Below are 14,558 nucleotides of genomic sequence, written 5' to 3'. Positions count from 1 at the left end.
TTTGGCAGAGTCTAGTTCATTCGACTGCCGACTGACAGAAAACGAAATTTCAATTTACTCACTATCTTTATGCCTTTATGGGGTCCATCGAAAATCTTTGCTTCTCTGAGACAAATTTTGAAATTGTCCACGCGCAACTCCTCCACCCACACGGCCATGGCATCTTGAGGTCTCTTGGGAACTTGGTGACTAGCAGTTACAAATATGGTTGGTGGAGTCGAAAACCGCTTAAATGAAATAATGAGAGAAGTTAAGATTAGTAAATTAAGGGAGTGAGTGGGTGAATGACCGAATGAACAGATCAGGGAAAAGAAAATGACCGATAATGGGAGAATACTTGCTTAAGCCTTCAAAGGTTCTTCAACTTACAGACATTTTGAGATTGTAACAGATCTTTTGAAAAACTGACGGAACGTTTGAGATGGTAAAAATACAAAATGACTCCAATAACAAATTAACATTCAAAAGTGAGTCACGCAACCCGCTACACGTTGCAGAAAGTGTAAATGTTTTCTTAATGAGAGCCCGCCGAGGATATTTTAAATATTCAAAAGAAGAAAAATACGCTCAAGTCCAAAAACCACTAATCAGCTTATTGTTATCGGTTTTGATCTTTCGTATTAGGAACATTTGTGTTGGATGAGGAAAAATAATCTTTGTAGTTAGTCTCAATTGATAAGCGATTCTTAATCTGAACAAATTTTAAGATAGTAACATCATGTTTTTCGATTGCATTGAAACAGTTTTCTGTTTAGCCTTAGCCTGACGTTGCTTGGCAACTTTTGAATTACAATTGTTTTACTTGAGGCGACCTCTCATTAAGAGAGGCGGCTCTTTAGTGTATTTCTTCAGTTGTTGAGAAATATTCCGAATTTCGATATTTATCCCCTGACGCTATTTGTTTCCAATACTTTCTGCTGAGCTATCACGCTATATTTTAATGGTCAGCGTTTGCACAAGTCACGTTTGAAAAGGGCAGGTGATTGACAAGTTTCAGTAAAGAAGATTGATTACCTGACTGGTGATTTCCACGTTAAATTTCACGCGAGGAACCGATATCGCACAAATCCCGAAGTAAAACCAGAAAGCATTCACTGGTATTCAACAACGTTGAGCAAACAGTTTTAAGTAAGAACTATTTTACACTCAAATTAAAATTTCATTACCAGCCAAATTTTCAGTGTTCAAGTTTTTCGAAAGAACAGCGAGTCAAGAATAAAAAGTCGAAATGTATTTCTCGTAGCAGAAAAGCTTACCGATCAAGGACTGCCGTTGTACCAGATTGGAAGTTGATAGAAATATTAACTGGGGAGTTGTTAAACGATGCCCGAGATAAGAAGTAGCACTTAATGCAAACCCAGCCAGCTTGTTTGACATCCTTCGTCGTTTTTCCAGAGGTTGTATACACTTGCAGTTGAATCTGGGTTAGCGTGACCTTTCAGCTCCGAGATTTTAAGCGGATGAAAGTAGGCTTTGAGTACGACTGTTTTACAGCCGCTTGAGTTTGTGAATTTGTCATCCAAGGACGCGGTTGGCCATCGGGCGATGTCCTTCGTCTACTTTGCAAGTGTATTTCGCCCGTGTGGAACCATCTGATACAAGATATTTTGATGTTGGCCTCTTAATTGGAGTGAGGATAACATGATACCAGAAACATTAATTGTGACCATTGTGGGATGGCCTACATACTCAAAATGAATGCTGTACTGTAGCTGTGGTTTTCTGTGTTGTTAGCGAGGTAGTGTTCGCCTTGAAAGCTGCCATTTCGTCCTCTACATATGTCACAATTGGCATTGGAGCTTCTTCGGCTGCTGAACTTTGCCTTGCAGATTTCCGTCCTTTGCTTCGGCCATTTTCTTGTCCAAGCCGTTATGATTTTGTCGTTTTCTGGTACTCGGAATCGTAAGCGACTTCTTATATCTCTCTGAAAAGTTGTACTTCAGTTCAAAGCAGGGAGAACCTTCATTTTCACTTTGAAAAAGACTCATGCTTGTTTTTAGCTCCGTAGATTGCGGCAATGATTTTGCAACATGATTAAAAGGTCACTTTTGTTTGTTTTTTGTCGCACCAATGAACGATCACGCAAACCTTTTTTGGAGTTTTTAGTGTTTTTGGAGTCGTAATTTCACGCTAAATACCTCGCCTTGGTTACCAAGACCGGCGCTTTTGATGCTTTAAACAACCTCGTTGCATAAAGTAAAACTCTTTTCCGCACTGATTCCTTTTAAATATATTCGCAACTTTTTGACAGATTCTGCTTACAAAAAAAATGGCAAACCGTTTTAGGCAGTTTCTGCCAATATTTGGCAACTTTTTGGCATTTCTTTGTTTGTCTCCTTTGCATTTTTGAGGAATTTCTAAGTGTATGGCCAGGTTTAATTCTTCAGTTGATCTAAAATTTCTCCACACTATTTCTTCATCTTTTGTCAGTCATACTGATTAGATTAATTCGTATACTACAATCATCATTTTTTAGGGTTAACTGACGATATTAATATTTTGTATTTTGTATTTTTTCTTTCTTACATCCACATCCACAATCGAGGCTCCCTTTTTCATGAACTTTTTATATATCTCTTTACTTCCTAAACCACTTAACAAAACAAATTCTAACCTGCTGGAAATCGATCTTCTTGCATTCGGTTCCGGTTGTCCAAGAGTTTATGGATGTGGTGCTAGTTTGAGATCCATGGGGTTTCGTTTCAAACGCAAGATAGTTTACCTCAATGGACTTATTTGAACCGTTAGTAAATTCTAAAACACAGATTGTAAATTCACTCGCTTTAACATCTTCTACCCAGACTGCAGCGCCGTTCCGAGGGGTTTGGCTCTTCACGGTATGGCCAACTGAGGCTAGAACCGTCACTTGCTGTCCGCCGTAAAATGGCGTTTGGAAGTAAATCTTCTTACAACCGAACAGCCCTGGTGAGCTTGTTGTTACGTTTTCTCTTCCGGCCTTGAATCCGAGTGCTGTAAAGGAATAAAAAAACTTTTTTCTTCAAAATGATCGCACCTACAAAGTTTTAACTGAATGCGCAGCCGATGTCCTAGGAATGGACATGTTGATTGCTTTGGGAAGAGATTTAATTCTCAATTTCCTTGATCTGTGCGCCCCTCCCCCATCTTTCAGTTCGCTTCTTCTCTGATCAACAAGACATAAAACCGCCTGAGCTTGCCGTGAGAAGTTGAATTAAGGTTTATATTCAGAGAATGCAACTGAGAGTAGATACCATACCTTCAGTGGCTGGAACGCCCAGGCAAACCAACAAAAAAATGAGAAAGAAGTGCATCTCGTATTGGTGCTCAGACGACATCTTGCTCCGACTGAAAGGGAACTTCACTCTCATGCACATTATAATCATCACAAGGGCAATGCGTGACTGGAATGTACCTGTTAAGACATGCCGAATTATAGGATATTAACCAATTTCAAACAGCACGTCCACAAAAACGAGTTACCTTGGGGGTGCCGCATATAAGTGACGAGGTTTAGGATGACAGGCAGAAGGAAAATGACTAGCGTAAAAATATATGACGGATTCCTTAGAAATTGACGATACTTCCCCTAACCGAGGCGCGTATTTTATTTCCATCAATTTACAATACAAGAATTGTTTTAAATAACACTAAATTGATTATTATCGCTTTTGCTTTGTTAATGAAAACTATCGACCCTACCCCATGTCCCCTCTCCCCAATCCCCCGCAGTGCCCCCGTATCCTCCACAACAAACCAAACTTGTTAAGTTAACTAAATTTTCCAGTTTGAACTTTACACATTTCAATTTTGATCGATTAATGTTCGGTTTTCGCTTTCCTAATTTATGCCTTGTAGCGAATTTTCAGTTCATTTCAATTTTGAATTTTTTCATGCCAATTGAATTTCAACCCAGTTACAGAGGAGATTCTGTCTGATTTTTTTTATTTATACGGTTATCAGTTTCAAAGAGGAAATCTCATAAAGTAACTAGGGATTTGAAAGTTTCGAAGGCGTTCTCTTTCATCATATTCTTGTATAGATGATAATATCATTTAAAAGGGTCGCAAGTTATTTTCGTCAGAGCCGTCATTTATTTTGCTGTGTTAAGACTCGCTTGTTGTTCTTCCTGTTCTTAGACCTTCTTAAGTTCTTCGGTTATTCTTACTTATTGTTTGAAGACACGCCAGGTCACTACATTAGGAGATAGGCCTCAATTGGTTGACGTATTGTTTTGGTTAATTTGATCATTTGCCAGTTTGTTCATTTTATGTTTTTTTTTTTGTTTTTTTTTCATTTTGACGGAGTCTCGTTTCTTTAGATCGAAGCTAATGGCGGAATTTGCCATTACCTTCCTCTGACGCATTTTGTATTTTTCATTTATTGAAAGCCTCTTGGGTAAAATCTAGTTTCAACTCTGCTGGAAATGTGGACTTCACTTGATATATATGGAATCGAACTTTCCGTAAGTGGTGACCTTCAGTCGAGCCACTAAACAATTGAGCTGTAACGAGAGCTGTCAGCTTACACAAGGTTAAAGATTCACTGTTTGTACGTATCTGAGAAAATCACGATGCGTCTACTTACGGGTTATGGTATGCAATGAGATTCGACTGTGTTGAGTTGTTGTTATCTTAGCTTATTGTACTTTGGTGATGCACTATGTACTCGCGTGGACAACCAAACATAATCAGGTGTTTTTTTGCGGCTGGAGAGGCTTTGCGGAAGTGTTCCAGGGGAGTTTAACAGAACGGTTTTCTATTTCCTTGTTTCTCGGCTGCTGTATAGTTACTCAGTTCGAGAATAACTAAATTCATTCTGTAAGTGTCGGGTGGTTTTTGTTTCTTTGTGCACGTGGAAGTTCTTTAAATTTTGTAACAGTAAGGAAGCGTGCAATGAGCGCTCGCCTCTTTAATCTGCTTTTTTCCCTTTTGTTTTTATGGTAACGCATTTTAATCATTCTGTAAAATTTTTCCGCAGGAGGGTGATTTTATTTAACCCATGAAACAACATGTACTGTAGCAGTAAGTCAAAAAAAGTCATAACTAATAAAAGAAAACCATGAAATTGGTATTCAATAGCATCTAATTGTGCAACAACTATTCCACAGGTTAGGTAAAATCACTCTGAGATTGACACCTTATTGATCCTGAATACACTTAGTATTATTACGGCTGAGAGAATAACAGACACGCTGTGACAGAACAGTCTTTGAACAACAGTCTTCTGTGAAGTGGTAGAGATACATTTTTTTAGCCCATGTCCCCTCTGCCCAGTCCTCCGCGGTGCCCACGTATACTTCACAAGAAACCAAAATTAAGTTTATCAAATTTTCCAGTTTAAACTTTACACATTTCAATTCTGATCGATTAACGTTCTTAGTTTCGCTTTTCCAATTTACGCTTTGTAGCAAATTTTCAGTTCATTTCTGTTTTGAATTGTTTTCATGCCAATTTAATTTCAACCCAGTTTTAGAGGAAATTATGTCAAATTTTAGCTTATCTTTTCAAAGAGGAAAACTCGTAAAGTAACTGGAGATTTGAAAGTTGCGAAGGCGTTCTCTTCTATCATTTTCTTCCATAGATGATAAAATCACCTGAGAAAGGGTTATTTTCGTCAGAGTCGTCATTATTTTGCTGTCATCAGACTCGCTTGTTGTTCTTCCTGTTCTTAGACCTTCTTAAGTACTTCGGTTATTCTTAATTATTGTTTCAAGACACCAGGTCATCACATTAGGAGATGGATTTCAATTGATTGATGTATTTTTTGGCTAATTTGATCATTTGTGAGTTTGTTTATTCATTTGATGTGTGTTCTATTTCATTTTGACTGTAGTTTGCGTGGATTTAACTAAATATATAAGCGAACGAACTTTCTGTAAGCGGTGACCTTCAGTGGGGCCACTAAATGATTGAGCTGTGACGAGAGAACTTATGCAAGGTTAAAGATTGAGTGTTTGTATGGATCTGAGACAATCAATACAAGACTTTGGGGCTGGTGTCCGATGAAATTCCACCGTGTTTATTAATTAATTGTGGTTATCTTAGGTTGTTGCATTTTGATGATGCACTAGGTACTCACGTGGACTAGTTAACATAGTATTGGGGAAGTGTTTAAGGGGGGTAGAAAAGAACGGTTTTCTATTTTCTTCTTTCTCGCAGTTTTATAGTTTGTCAGTTTATGAATGATTAAAATCATGCTCTAGGTTAGGTCGTATTTTTTTTCTTTGTAGAAGCTCTTTAAATTTTGTACCCGTGCCATGAGCGCTCGCCCCTTTAATCAGCTTGCATTGCTGCATATTTTATCGTCACGCATTTTAATTCAATTCTTTGACATTTTTCTTGCTAGAGTGATTTTATTTAACCCGTGAAATATAGCTAGTATTCAGTCCAAAAGTCAAAATTAACGCAAGAAAACTAGGAAATTATAATCTAATAGTATGATCTAATTTTGTAGCAACTGTTTTACGGGTTAAGTAAAATCACTCTGAGATTGACACCCTGAAAAGATATTGAAACGTTCCAAAATTGATCCGAAATCCTCTTAGTATTATTGCAGCCCAAAGAATAACAGACACGCTGTGACAGAACAGTCTTTGACCTAAGAATGCCCATTTATGGACAGTTTTCCGAGAAAATATAAAAATAGTAGTCGCAGTTGCAGACAACAGTCTCTCGTGAAGTGATAGAGATACATTTTGGAAGACATTACTTATTTTAAAAGCCAGAAATAGAGCACATATTTTCGAAGCTCAGTGACAGAAAAGAAAGCACTTTATGACGTCGACTGCATAGTTTAAGGGGTTGTTTAGCTTACGCCGAACACATGTAATTTTTAACTTGATTGAAACCTCGATAACAAAGTGACAAGGGATCGACTTATACTAGAGAAATCATTTGCTCGCTGTAACGCGTGTTCAGCGATATGATAAAGCATAGACCGAACCAGAAGGCTTTTGGTTATTATGTCTCAATTGAATTTTGAACTGTTATTAAATGGGCAAAGAGAATCTTCGAGCATTTCCCGTTAAGCTAAGGCAGTTCTTCTCACGACATTCTGCCGGGCGAACTGTTAAGCAGGCGGCTATCTTTAAAGCAGGGAACGGGAAATCGGGGAATGGGAATGGGGAACGGGGAACGGGGAACGAGGAATCTTTAAAAGCGGGAATCTTTAAAATGGGGAATCTTTTAAAGCGGGAATCTTTAAAATGGGGAATCTTTAAAAGCGGGAATCTTTAAAATGGGGAATCTTTAAAAGCCGGAATCTTTAAAACGGGGAATCTTTAAAAGCGGGAATCTTTAAAATGGGGAATCTTTAAAAATGGGAATCTTTATAACGGGGAATCTTTAAAATGGGGAATCTTTAAAACGGGTAATCTTTAAAGTGGGGAATATTTAATAGCGTTAATCTTTACTGAAAAGTGAACGAGAATCTCTCAGTTTCCCACCGGAAGCTATTTATTCTCTCACATGTATCAACTCAACAGGTACAGAGACAGTTGTGGAATTTATTCATTGTAATTTTATTGCACGCTATTAAAGCACATCGGTTTAGCGCGATAGTGGAGCGGTTCAAATCTCGATTCTCACTCTGAGATCCGCTAGACCAACCAAAGAATCTAACCGCCTGGATTTATCTTAACTCCGGACTGTGACGTTTAGTTTCGCGGCGATGGATATTTGTCGTAGCCTTATCATGTGCTAATGGAAGGACTTACGACTTAACGACAAATATATGGCAGGGAAAACACGTTTTTGATTGTTTAATCGATAAATCAACAATCCCCTCACATGACGTCGCTAAAATTCAAACTACAAAACTATCAATCATCCTGAGATTTTACTTTCATGATGTGTAAAAGCAGCTGAAAACTAATAGTCATACAAACTTTTGCTCCAAGTGGGTTCTTGGTTTTGTAATAGACTGCGCTTGAATTTCTAATCTTTTGCGTGACGCGGCATTTACATGACGGGCAAGAAAGCTGTCATGTTGGTTAAAAGAGTGACTTATTTCGGGGAATTTGGCTATCTGAACAGTTCATGTATTAAAAAGAGTATTATTTTTAAAATGTTTTTGAGTTCCTGAAGAGATAAATTCACGCTTTTGTAGCAAAACTCAGTAACAGATGTTTCTGTTGGTTTCCGGCCGCCATCCGGATGGGCGCCAGCATGGCGTCTCCATCAAAATCTCTATAAATTTGGGTAAAAAAATTCTCCACAAGTCTTGCGTATAAAAAACATTGCCGTGACCTGAATCTTAGCGAAAGTCATTGCATATTTACCTTCTTTCTCTTCAAGATTCTGGACTTTATCATTTGAACTGTTTTGATTTTGATTTTGTTTATTTTGAATAGCATGACACTGAAAACCGGCAATAAAGCAATTCGATGCTCGATGCCCGAACGATATGACGGCGAACTTCGCGTATAATCCGTCATTGCGTGCTTAATGATACCTCTTTCTACGCCATGTAGTCATGCGAAGACAATTTCAAAGTGCCCATTGCATTCACTTTAAAGAGGAAAGAATCGGTCGCTTTGAAGGTCTTCCCCAGTTTAAGTGGAATGATCTCGGCGAAAAAGATGTGATAGGGGAAGGGTCGTTTGAAGCCGTTTTTATCACAAAAACCAGGAACAGGGACGGAAAGTCAAAACAGTGGTTGACAAGAAATCACCCGCTTTTAATAAAGATTCCCCATTTTAAAGATTCCCGTTTTTAAAGATTCCCCATTTTAAAGATTCCCCGTTTTAAAGATTCCCGCTTTTAAAGATTCCCCGTTTTAAAAATTCCCGCTTTTCAAGATTCCCCATTTTAAAGATTCCCGCTTTTAAAGATTCCCCATTTTAAAGATTCCTGCTTTTAAAGATTCCCCATTTTAAAGATTCCCGCTTTTAAAGATTCCCCATTTTAAAGATTCTCGCTTTTAAAGATTCCCGCTTTTAAAGATTCCCCGTTCCCCGTTACCCCGTTCCCCATTCCCATTTCCCGATTCCCGATTCCCCGTTCCCCGTTTTAAACATAGCCTAAGCAGGCTATTTATATTTCTCCAAGATCTTTTGTAATAAGATCCGGTTGCTTTTCTTTACTGAATTTTCGTTGTCTTCTGTTCGTCATTGCTCGTGCTATAACCCCGCTTGCTGTCGATCGTTTTATTGTTGTTGTTGTTGTTGTTGTTTTTAAATCAACGGCAAGTAAGCTCGTACGAGCGGTTTCCTCCCGTGGAAGGCGACAGTGTCCAAAGTTGAGTGTCATGACTCCAAGAAAAGCCTTTTGTGGAAGTTGTTAACATCACTTTCATTTGTTAAGGCTTTAAATTTCTGACGCACGACGTCGAGAGCTAAACAAGTCAATTTGAAATCGTTGTTAAGTCGTAGGCAAGTTTTGATGCAAAATTTAAAATAGAATAAAGTTTTAAACTTTTACTTGCTATCAACCGTCGCGCTACGATCGCTGAGATAGAATTGAGGTCTATCTCAGCGATTGTTGGTACAGTGATCACTCTGGTCACCGTTTGAAGAGTTGTTTCCATATGTTGTACCGAAACAAGTTCAAGATTTCACTGCAAACTTTAAATACAACCACTACGATTTCCCTAAAGGCGGGTTTCACAGAGGCAATTAAATACAACTACCATGATTTCCCTAAAGGCAGATTTAGCAGAGGCAATTAGACTTTGACAATTCTCAATAATAGTGATAAAAAAGATTTCTTTTCGCCTAGATAAGAACGAACACAAACGCAAAACAACGCGTTATTTTCACCCTGCTCTATTTTATTGTTACAAGCGTTTATAACGGTGTGCCTGACACGTATTTATTTTCTACGTTAGCACTCTTAAAAGACAATTCATAATTACTACAAACAAAAAAAAAAAACCGAAAAAATGCTTACTCTATCATACTTTCTCAATATCCTTTTTCTAAATCCCCTTTACTTGAATAAAATAAGAAATCAAAACCAGCTGGAGACCTGTAACTTGCAACTTATCCTGGTATGATGTTCGTGGAATTCAATCAATTGAAACTCAGTCTCAAGATTCTCCTTCTTAAGGGATAATTTCACGGTTCAGCGCATGTACAAGTTATAGCGTGACTATAAACTACTACCTTGTTCACTTTTTTCACTGAGCCACATGTAGTTCAGCAACTACAGACAATAATTTGTGAAACCAGCGAGACTGATGCCCAAATTTTATCAAGATGTCAGCGGATTTATCAAGCAAAACTTCGAATTCAGTTTAGTCAGTTAAAAGTTAAATTTTTTCATTCGGCGGCTAAGGTCTTACTCGGGACACACACACACGTTATCTACTTTTATTCGATTGGTGGATAAACAATAAAGGTATTAATTAAAACATAGAGTAAGAAATTCTAATGAGAAACATTACTGCTATCACCGTGTTACTGTGACTGAGGGGAAAGTCTGAAAGGAAATTCAGTTCTCGCAGAAGTCAGTAACTCGGCTAACATTATAGCTTGTTATAACACGGAGCCATGAAACCATCCTTTAATGGCAATTACCAAACAAGTAAGCCGCTCAAAGTAAACTGTTTATCTTCGACTAAGGATACGTGACTACTCGATTTTGTACTAACCTATTGATTGAGATATCATCGGCGATATTGAAATTCTCTGATTATATTGCGCTTCTATAATTTACCAACAGTTTGTAAAACCCTTATACAATTGCAAAGGTTTAATTTTACTGAACAAGCTGTGTAAAACCAAGACTGCAAGCTAAGCTCCGCGATTTCTTCAGGTAGTTTCATAGAAGACTTCGACTTCGTCAGGTCGGAATTTGTAATAACTACCTGCCAGGAATGATTGTGAGAAGGAGGATGTATAGCTGTAACCAGCTGGCGGGCTGTAGGTGTGTCCAAGGTTTGAGTATGAGTTGGTGTTTGATGCAGCGTTGTTGGCAATGTGAATATCGTGTCCTCCTCCAAATGTTGGTCCATAGGAAGAGCAGCTGTAGATGGAATATCTTCTCCGATAACTATACTTTCCTGTTTGATCTAGCTTTAGTGGCTGCCAACCAGGCTTGTTAACCAATGAGAAGAGAAAGGCTGCTGAATCGTAGCGATATCCACAACTGTAACCTAATTTGAAATACACAATGGAAAAAGAAGTCCAACATTAATGATGTTTACTGACAATTTAGACAGTTTAGTAATGACGTATTACCGACAACGTTAATTTGATTGGCCCGCAAAATTTTACTATTATTCCTAGCTCGGCATTATTTCTTGTAGTGTTAATCTTAAGTTCTCCGGTTCCTTTATGTTAATTGTCTCCTAAGTTTTTAATAATTTCAATTCTGGGAAAAGCAAGCCCGGTGCGAGACTGGAAATAGCTGCCCCAGTTCCAGACTGAACATGATCTCTACGCCCTACTTTATAAATTTCATAAAATTAATATCGAGCTGTCAAGCTGTCAGTTAGCCAGGAACACCATGCCATATAAAAATGCAATTGTTCCTATCGACCTGTTTATCTCGATGAGGTATATAGAAAATTCTTAGTGTCATTAACTTATTTGCCTTTCTTTGGTATTACCCTTTTTTGTTTCCTTGCTTTATGATTCGAAGCCTTTGGACCGCTTCCTATAAAGTTCTTCCCTCTCGATATCTCCCTAAAACCGTCATGAATCAGAAAAGAGGTGCGTAAACACAGCAAGTAATATTCTAATACACCACCACCATAGTATAAATATTCCTTTTATAAAATTATTTTTCAAACTCTTTTCCCATATTTCTCCATGACGGCTATTGCAAAATATGATCATGGCTGACTCACAACTTGAGCTTGGATCGCCTGTGATAAGATGAAATTGATCATGTCACTTACTCCATGAGACACTTGTGTATCCTCCAAAAATATATTTTCCAACACGGATGATTGTGACAGTTGGACCTTTGCCGTCACAGTTTGAATGGAAGGTAGAGGATGACCAGCCATTTACAGTTGCCTGGTAACAGCGATTCCAGTAAGAGGATTGGCGAGTCACAGGCTTTAACCATTTATCCAGCCATGTCAAAAAATTCTGGCTGTTTCCCACAATGCTGGAATATTTAAGACCCGCTGCAAAAATAACATAAGAACGTTCTTTGGATCCATTTTGTACCTAGCAGTTATTTTGGTGGACTATTTTGAAAGTTGGTTTTGCTAAGAATAAATAACACCGTCATCTTCACCAGTTATAAGATGACCATCATTGCTTGCACCGTAAATGTGACGCTCACTAAACTGGATGTACTGTTTGTTCGGAAACATATTTGATATGCCACCGTCAATATTATGTCGTTATATGCCACCGTGCAACTTAAAATTTTTTTTTTTTATCTGGAATATCTCGTTTTATATTTCGAGTCGCAGTGATCAATACGCTTAGTAGATGATTTAAAATCGTGAACAGGACAATATTCGGAGAGTATATATCAGGAAAACGTTATATCATTACCAGTGCTCAGCGCCGACGTCAGAATTCTCAATGGAAAAACCAGTGGCAGATAAAGTCACGAAATTTGACAGCTTTTGTAAATATTTAAATTTGGAAAAAAAAATTTAATGGTTTAAGTCCACGTGGGCTCTTTCCGCTCCACACCCCACCCTTGTCCTTTTTAAGTGTGGTTAATGTTAATATCAAAGCGTATTGGTAGTAACGAGAAGGTAGCAAACAACATTACTGAGTCGTGTTCTCTTTTAGTTGCAACAATAACAGTCATCCAATATGGCAAACTGATCAAAATTGTAAAGGAGAATTCTGATTGGTTCCCTGAGTGGTTCGAATTTGCAACATCGGCGGCTGAGATGCATCATTCATGAGTTAGTTTTGGAGAATTGGTTTTGTTTAAACCATCCCAAAAAAGAAAGCAATGACCAAGAAATCTCAGTTTTTGTTTGTTTTGTTGACATCATATTTGGTGGACAAGTTGAACTTAATTCTAAACCACTGCTACCTGAATTGAAGCACAATTAACGTGAAACACTTACCTGCCGCGGTGTACCTGCAGGTTTTTCCGTCTCCTGATAAAGGATGGTTACACGTACATGTGTAGGATCCTACAGTGTTCGTACATGAAGCTGAACGGTGGCAGTCGTGTACACCGCTGACGCACTCATCGATATCTGTGGGTAATAAGGAACAGGGAAGAAGATAGAAAACAGACATAAATTATCTTGTACTTTGTCGCAAAAAGTGTTTTATGTTCTGAAGTAAGGAGTTTTCGTTGGTAGTACTTTAGTAGTACTTAATCGTAAATTTGATAACACGTGTCGTGATTAGAGGTTTACCATGTTTATCAATAAAACCTCTCAAGGGAAACAATCCTTGTTGTAAAGCGTTGTCACGATAGCCATACTGCTGTGCCCGGTCAATAGAACATGTTTGCATATCAAAAGAACCCGTTGTCCAAAGAAAGTATGAGAAATGTCATTATTGGGATTTCTGGTTTATACCCTTGAGGTTTTTTTCTCCGTGAATAGAACCAAAATAAATATACACTCTTTTTTTTCTGTTACATCCAAAACGAGACTGAGCTCACTCAAAATCATAAATATATTTTACATACTAGAAATTGGTTACGTGTGGCGAGACGTTTTTGCGGGAGTTTAATTTTTCGGATGGGCGATATTTTTTGTTTTTTGCGGGAACTAATTTTGGGATTGTGAAAGACTGGTTCTTCGTGCTGGGTATCAAATTTTGGTATTTTCAGAAAGTGGCATTTGCTGCGTTTTTTGTTGCACTTTACGGTAAGCTGTAAGGCGCGGTAAGGCGCGGCAGACTCATGCATGGTCAATGCACCTCGTCTCAGGATCGAGCGGCCCGGATTTGACATCTGGCCGGAGACACCGCGTTGTGTTCTTGGTCAAGACACTTAACTCGCTCCACCAAGGTGTTTAAATGGGTACCGGCGAACTGAATGTTGGGGTTAACCCTGCGATGGACTAGCGTCCCATAGAGGGGGGAATAGAAATATCCGTAATCGCTTCTCGCTACGCAGAAACCAGGATAAGCTCTGGCCTGGTGGCATGACCCACTTGGCTCGTATACAGACTTTACCTTCACGGTAATCAAGCAACCAGTCACTGTGGAACAATTACGCCCTGCCCAACTTTGGCTGGTAGTGCCTTCAGACGATCCTTTTCTGTCAAGTTTTAGCAGCTACACCTGCATTGTACCATGAGCAATTTCATCGTTTTATTGAAAGAGACGTTTTAAATAAATGGCATCAACAAGTTTCTGCATGTTTAGCTTGTTTGTATAATTTCGACAATGGAGTAAAGTCGTAGAAAAAAATGCAACTTGAAAATCGCAAAAAATTAGCTAGGAGCAGAAGAAAACTCGTCCCACACTGTAGACGTATAGCTTTATTTTCATGTGGCGTCATTTCATTTCGCAATATTTTTTTTAGTTCTTGTTAAGCAGATATAACTTACCAGTGCAATTTTTGCCATCTCCTGAGTATCCAGGTTTGCACGCGCAAGTGTAAGATCCACGAGTATTGTTACAAACACCATTCACATCACAGGTATGAGAGTTTGAAGAGCACTCGTCTATGTCTGAAACAAGGTGAAAAGGAGTA

The 14,558-nt window shown here is 38.4% G+C and overlaps 2 protein-coding genes across 2 annotated transcripts in view; both read right to left on the bottom strand.

Annotated features, from left to right (window-relative positions):
• The window catches only part of LOC145494532 (uncharacterized), a 53,374-nt gene extending 50,060 nt beyond the window's left edge, over positions 1–3,314 (bottom strand). Inside the window, exons 1-3 of the mRNA XM_081474024.1 lie at positions 3,236–3,314; positions 2,615–2,970; positions 63–227 (exon numbers count right to left, since the gene is read on the bottom strand). Coding sequence (XP_081330150.1) covers positions 63–227; positions 2,615–2,970; positions 3,236–3,314 — 600 coding nt within the window. The remainder of the gene's footprint in view (positions 1–62; positions 228–2,614; positions 2,971–3,235) is intronic.
• A 7,325-nt stretch (positions 3,315–10,639) lies between these two features.
• LOC145494531 (uncharacterized) overlaps positions 10,640–14,558 on the bottom strand; it is a 64,969-nt gene continuing 61,050 nt past the window's right edge. The window contains exons 17-18 of the mRNA XM_081474023.1: positions 11,821–12,054; positions 10,640–11,073 (exon numbers count right to left, since the gene is read on the bottom strand). Of these exons, the coding sequence (XP_081330149.1) occupies positions 10,730–11,073; positions 11,821–12,054 (578 nt within the window). The 3' untranslated portion in view covers positions 10,640–10,729. The remainder of the gene's footprint in view (positions 11,074–11,820; positions 12,055–14,558) is intronic.

Source organism: Orbicella franksi, chromosome 8 (assembly GCF_964199315.1).
Source record: "Orbicella franksi chromosome 8, jaOrbFran1.1, whole genome shotgun sequence".
NCBI lineage: Eukaryota > Metazoa > Cnidaria > Anthozoa > Scleractinia > Merulinidae > Orbicella > Orbicella franksi.
Note: the sequence above shows the minus strand (reverse complement) of the source record. Positions and strands in the feature narration are given on the sequence as shown.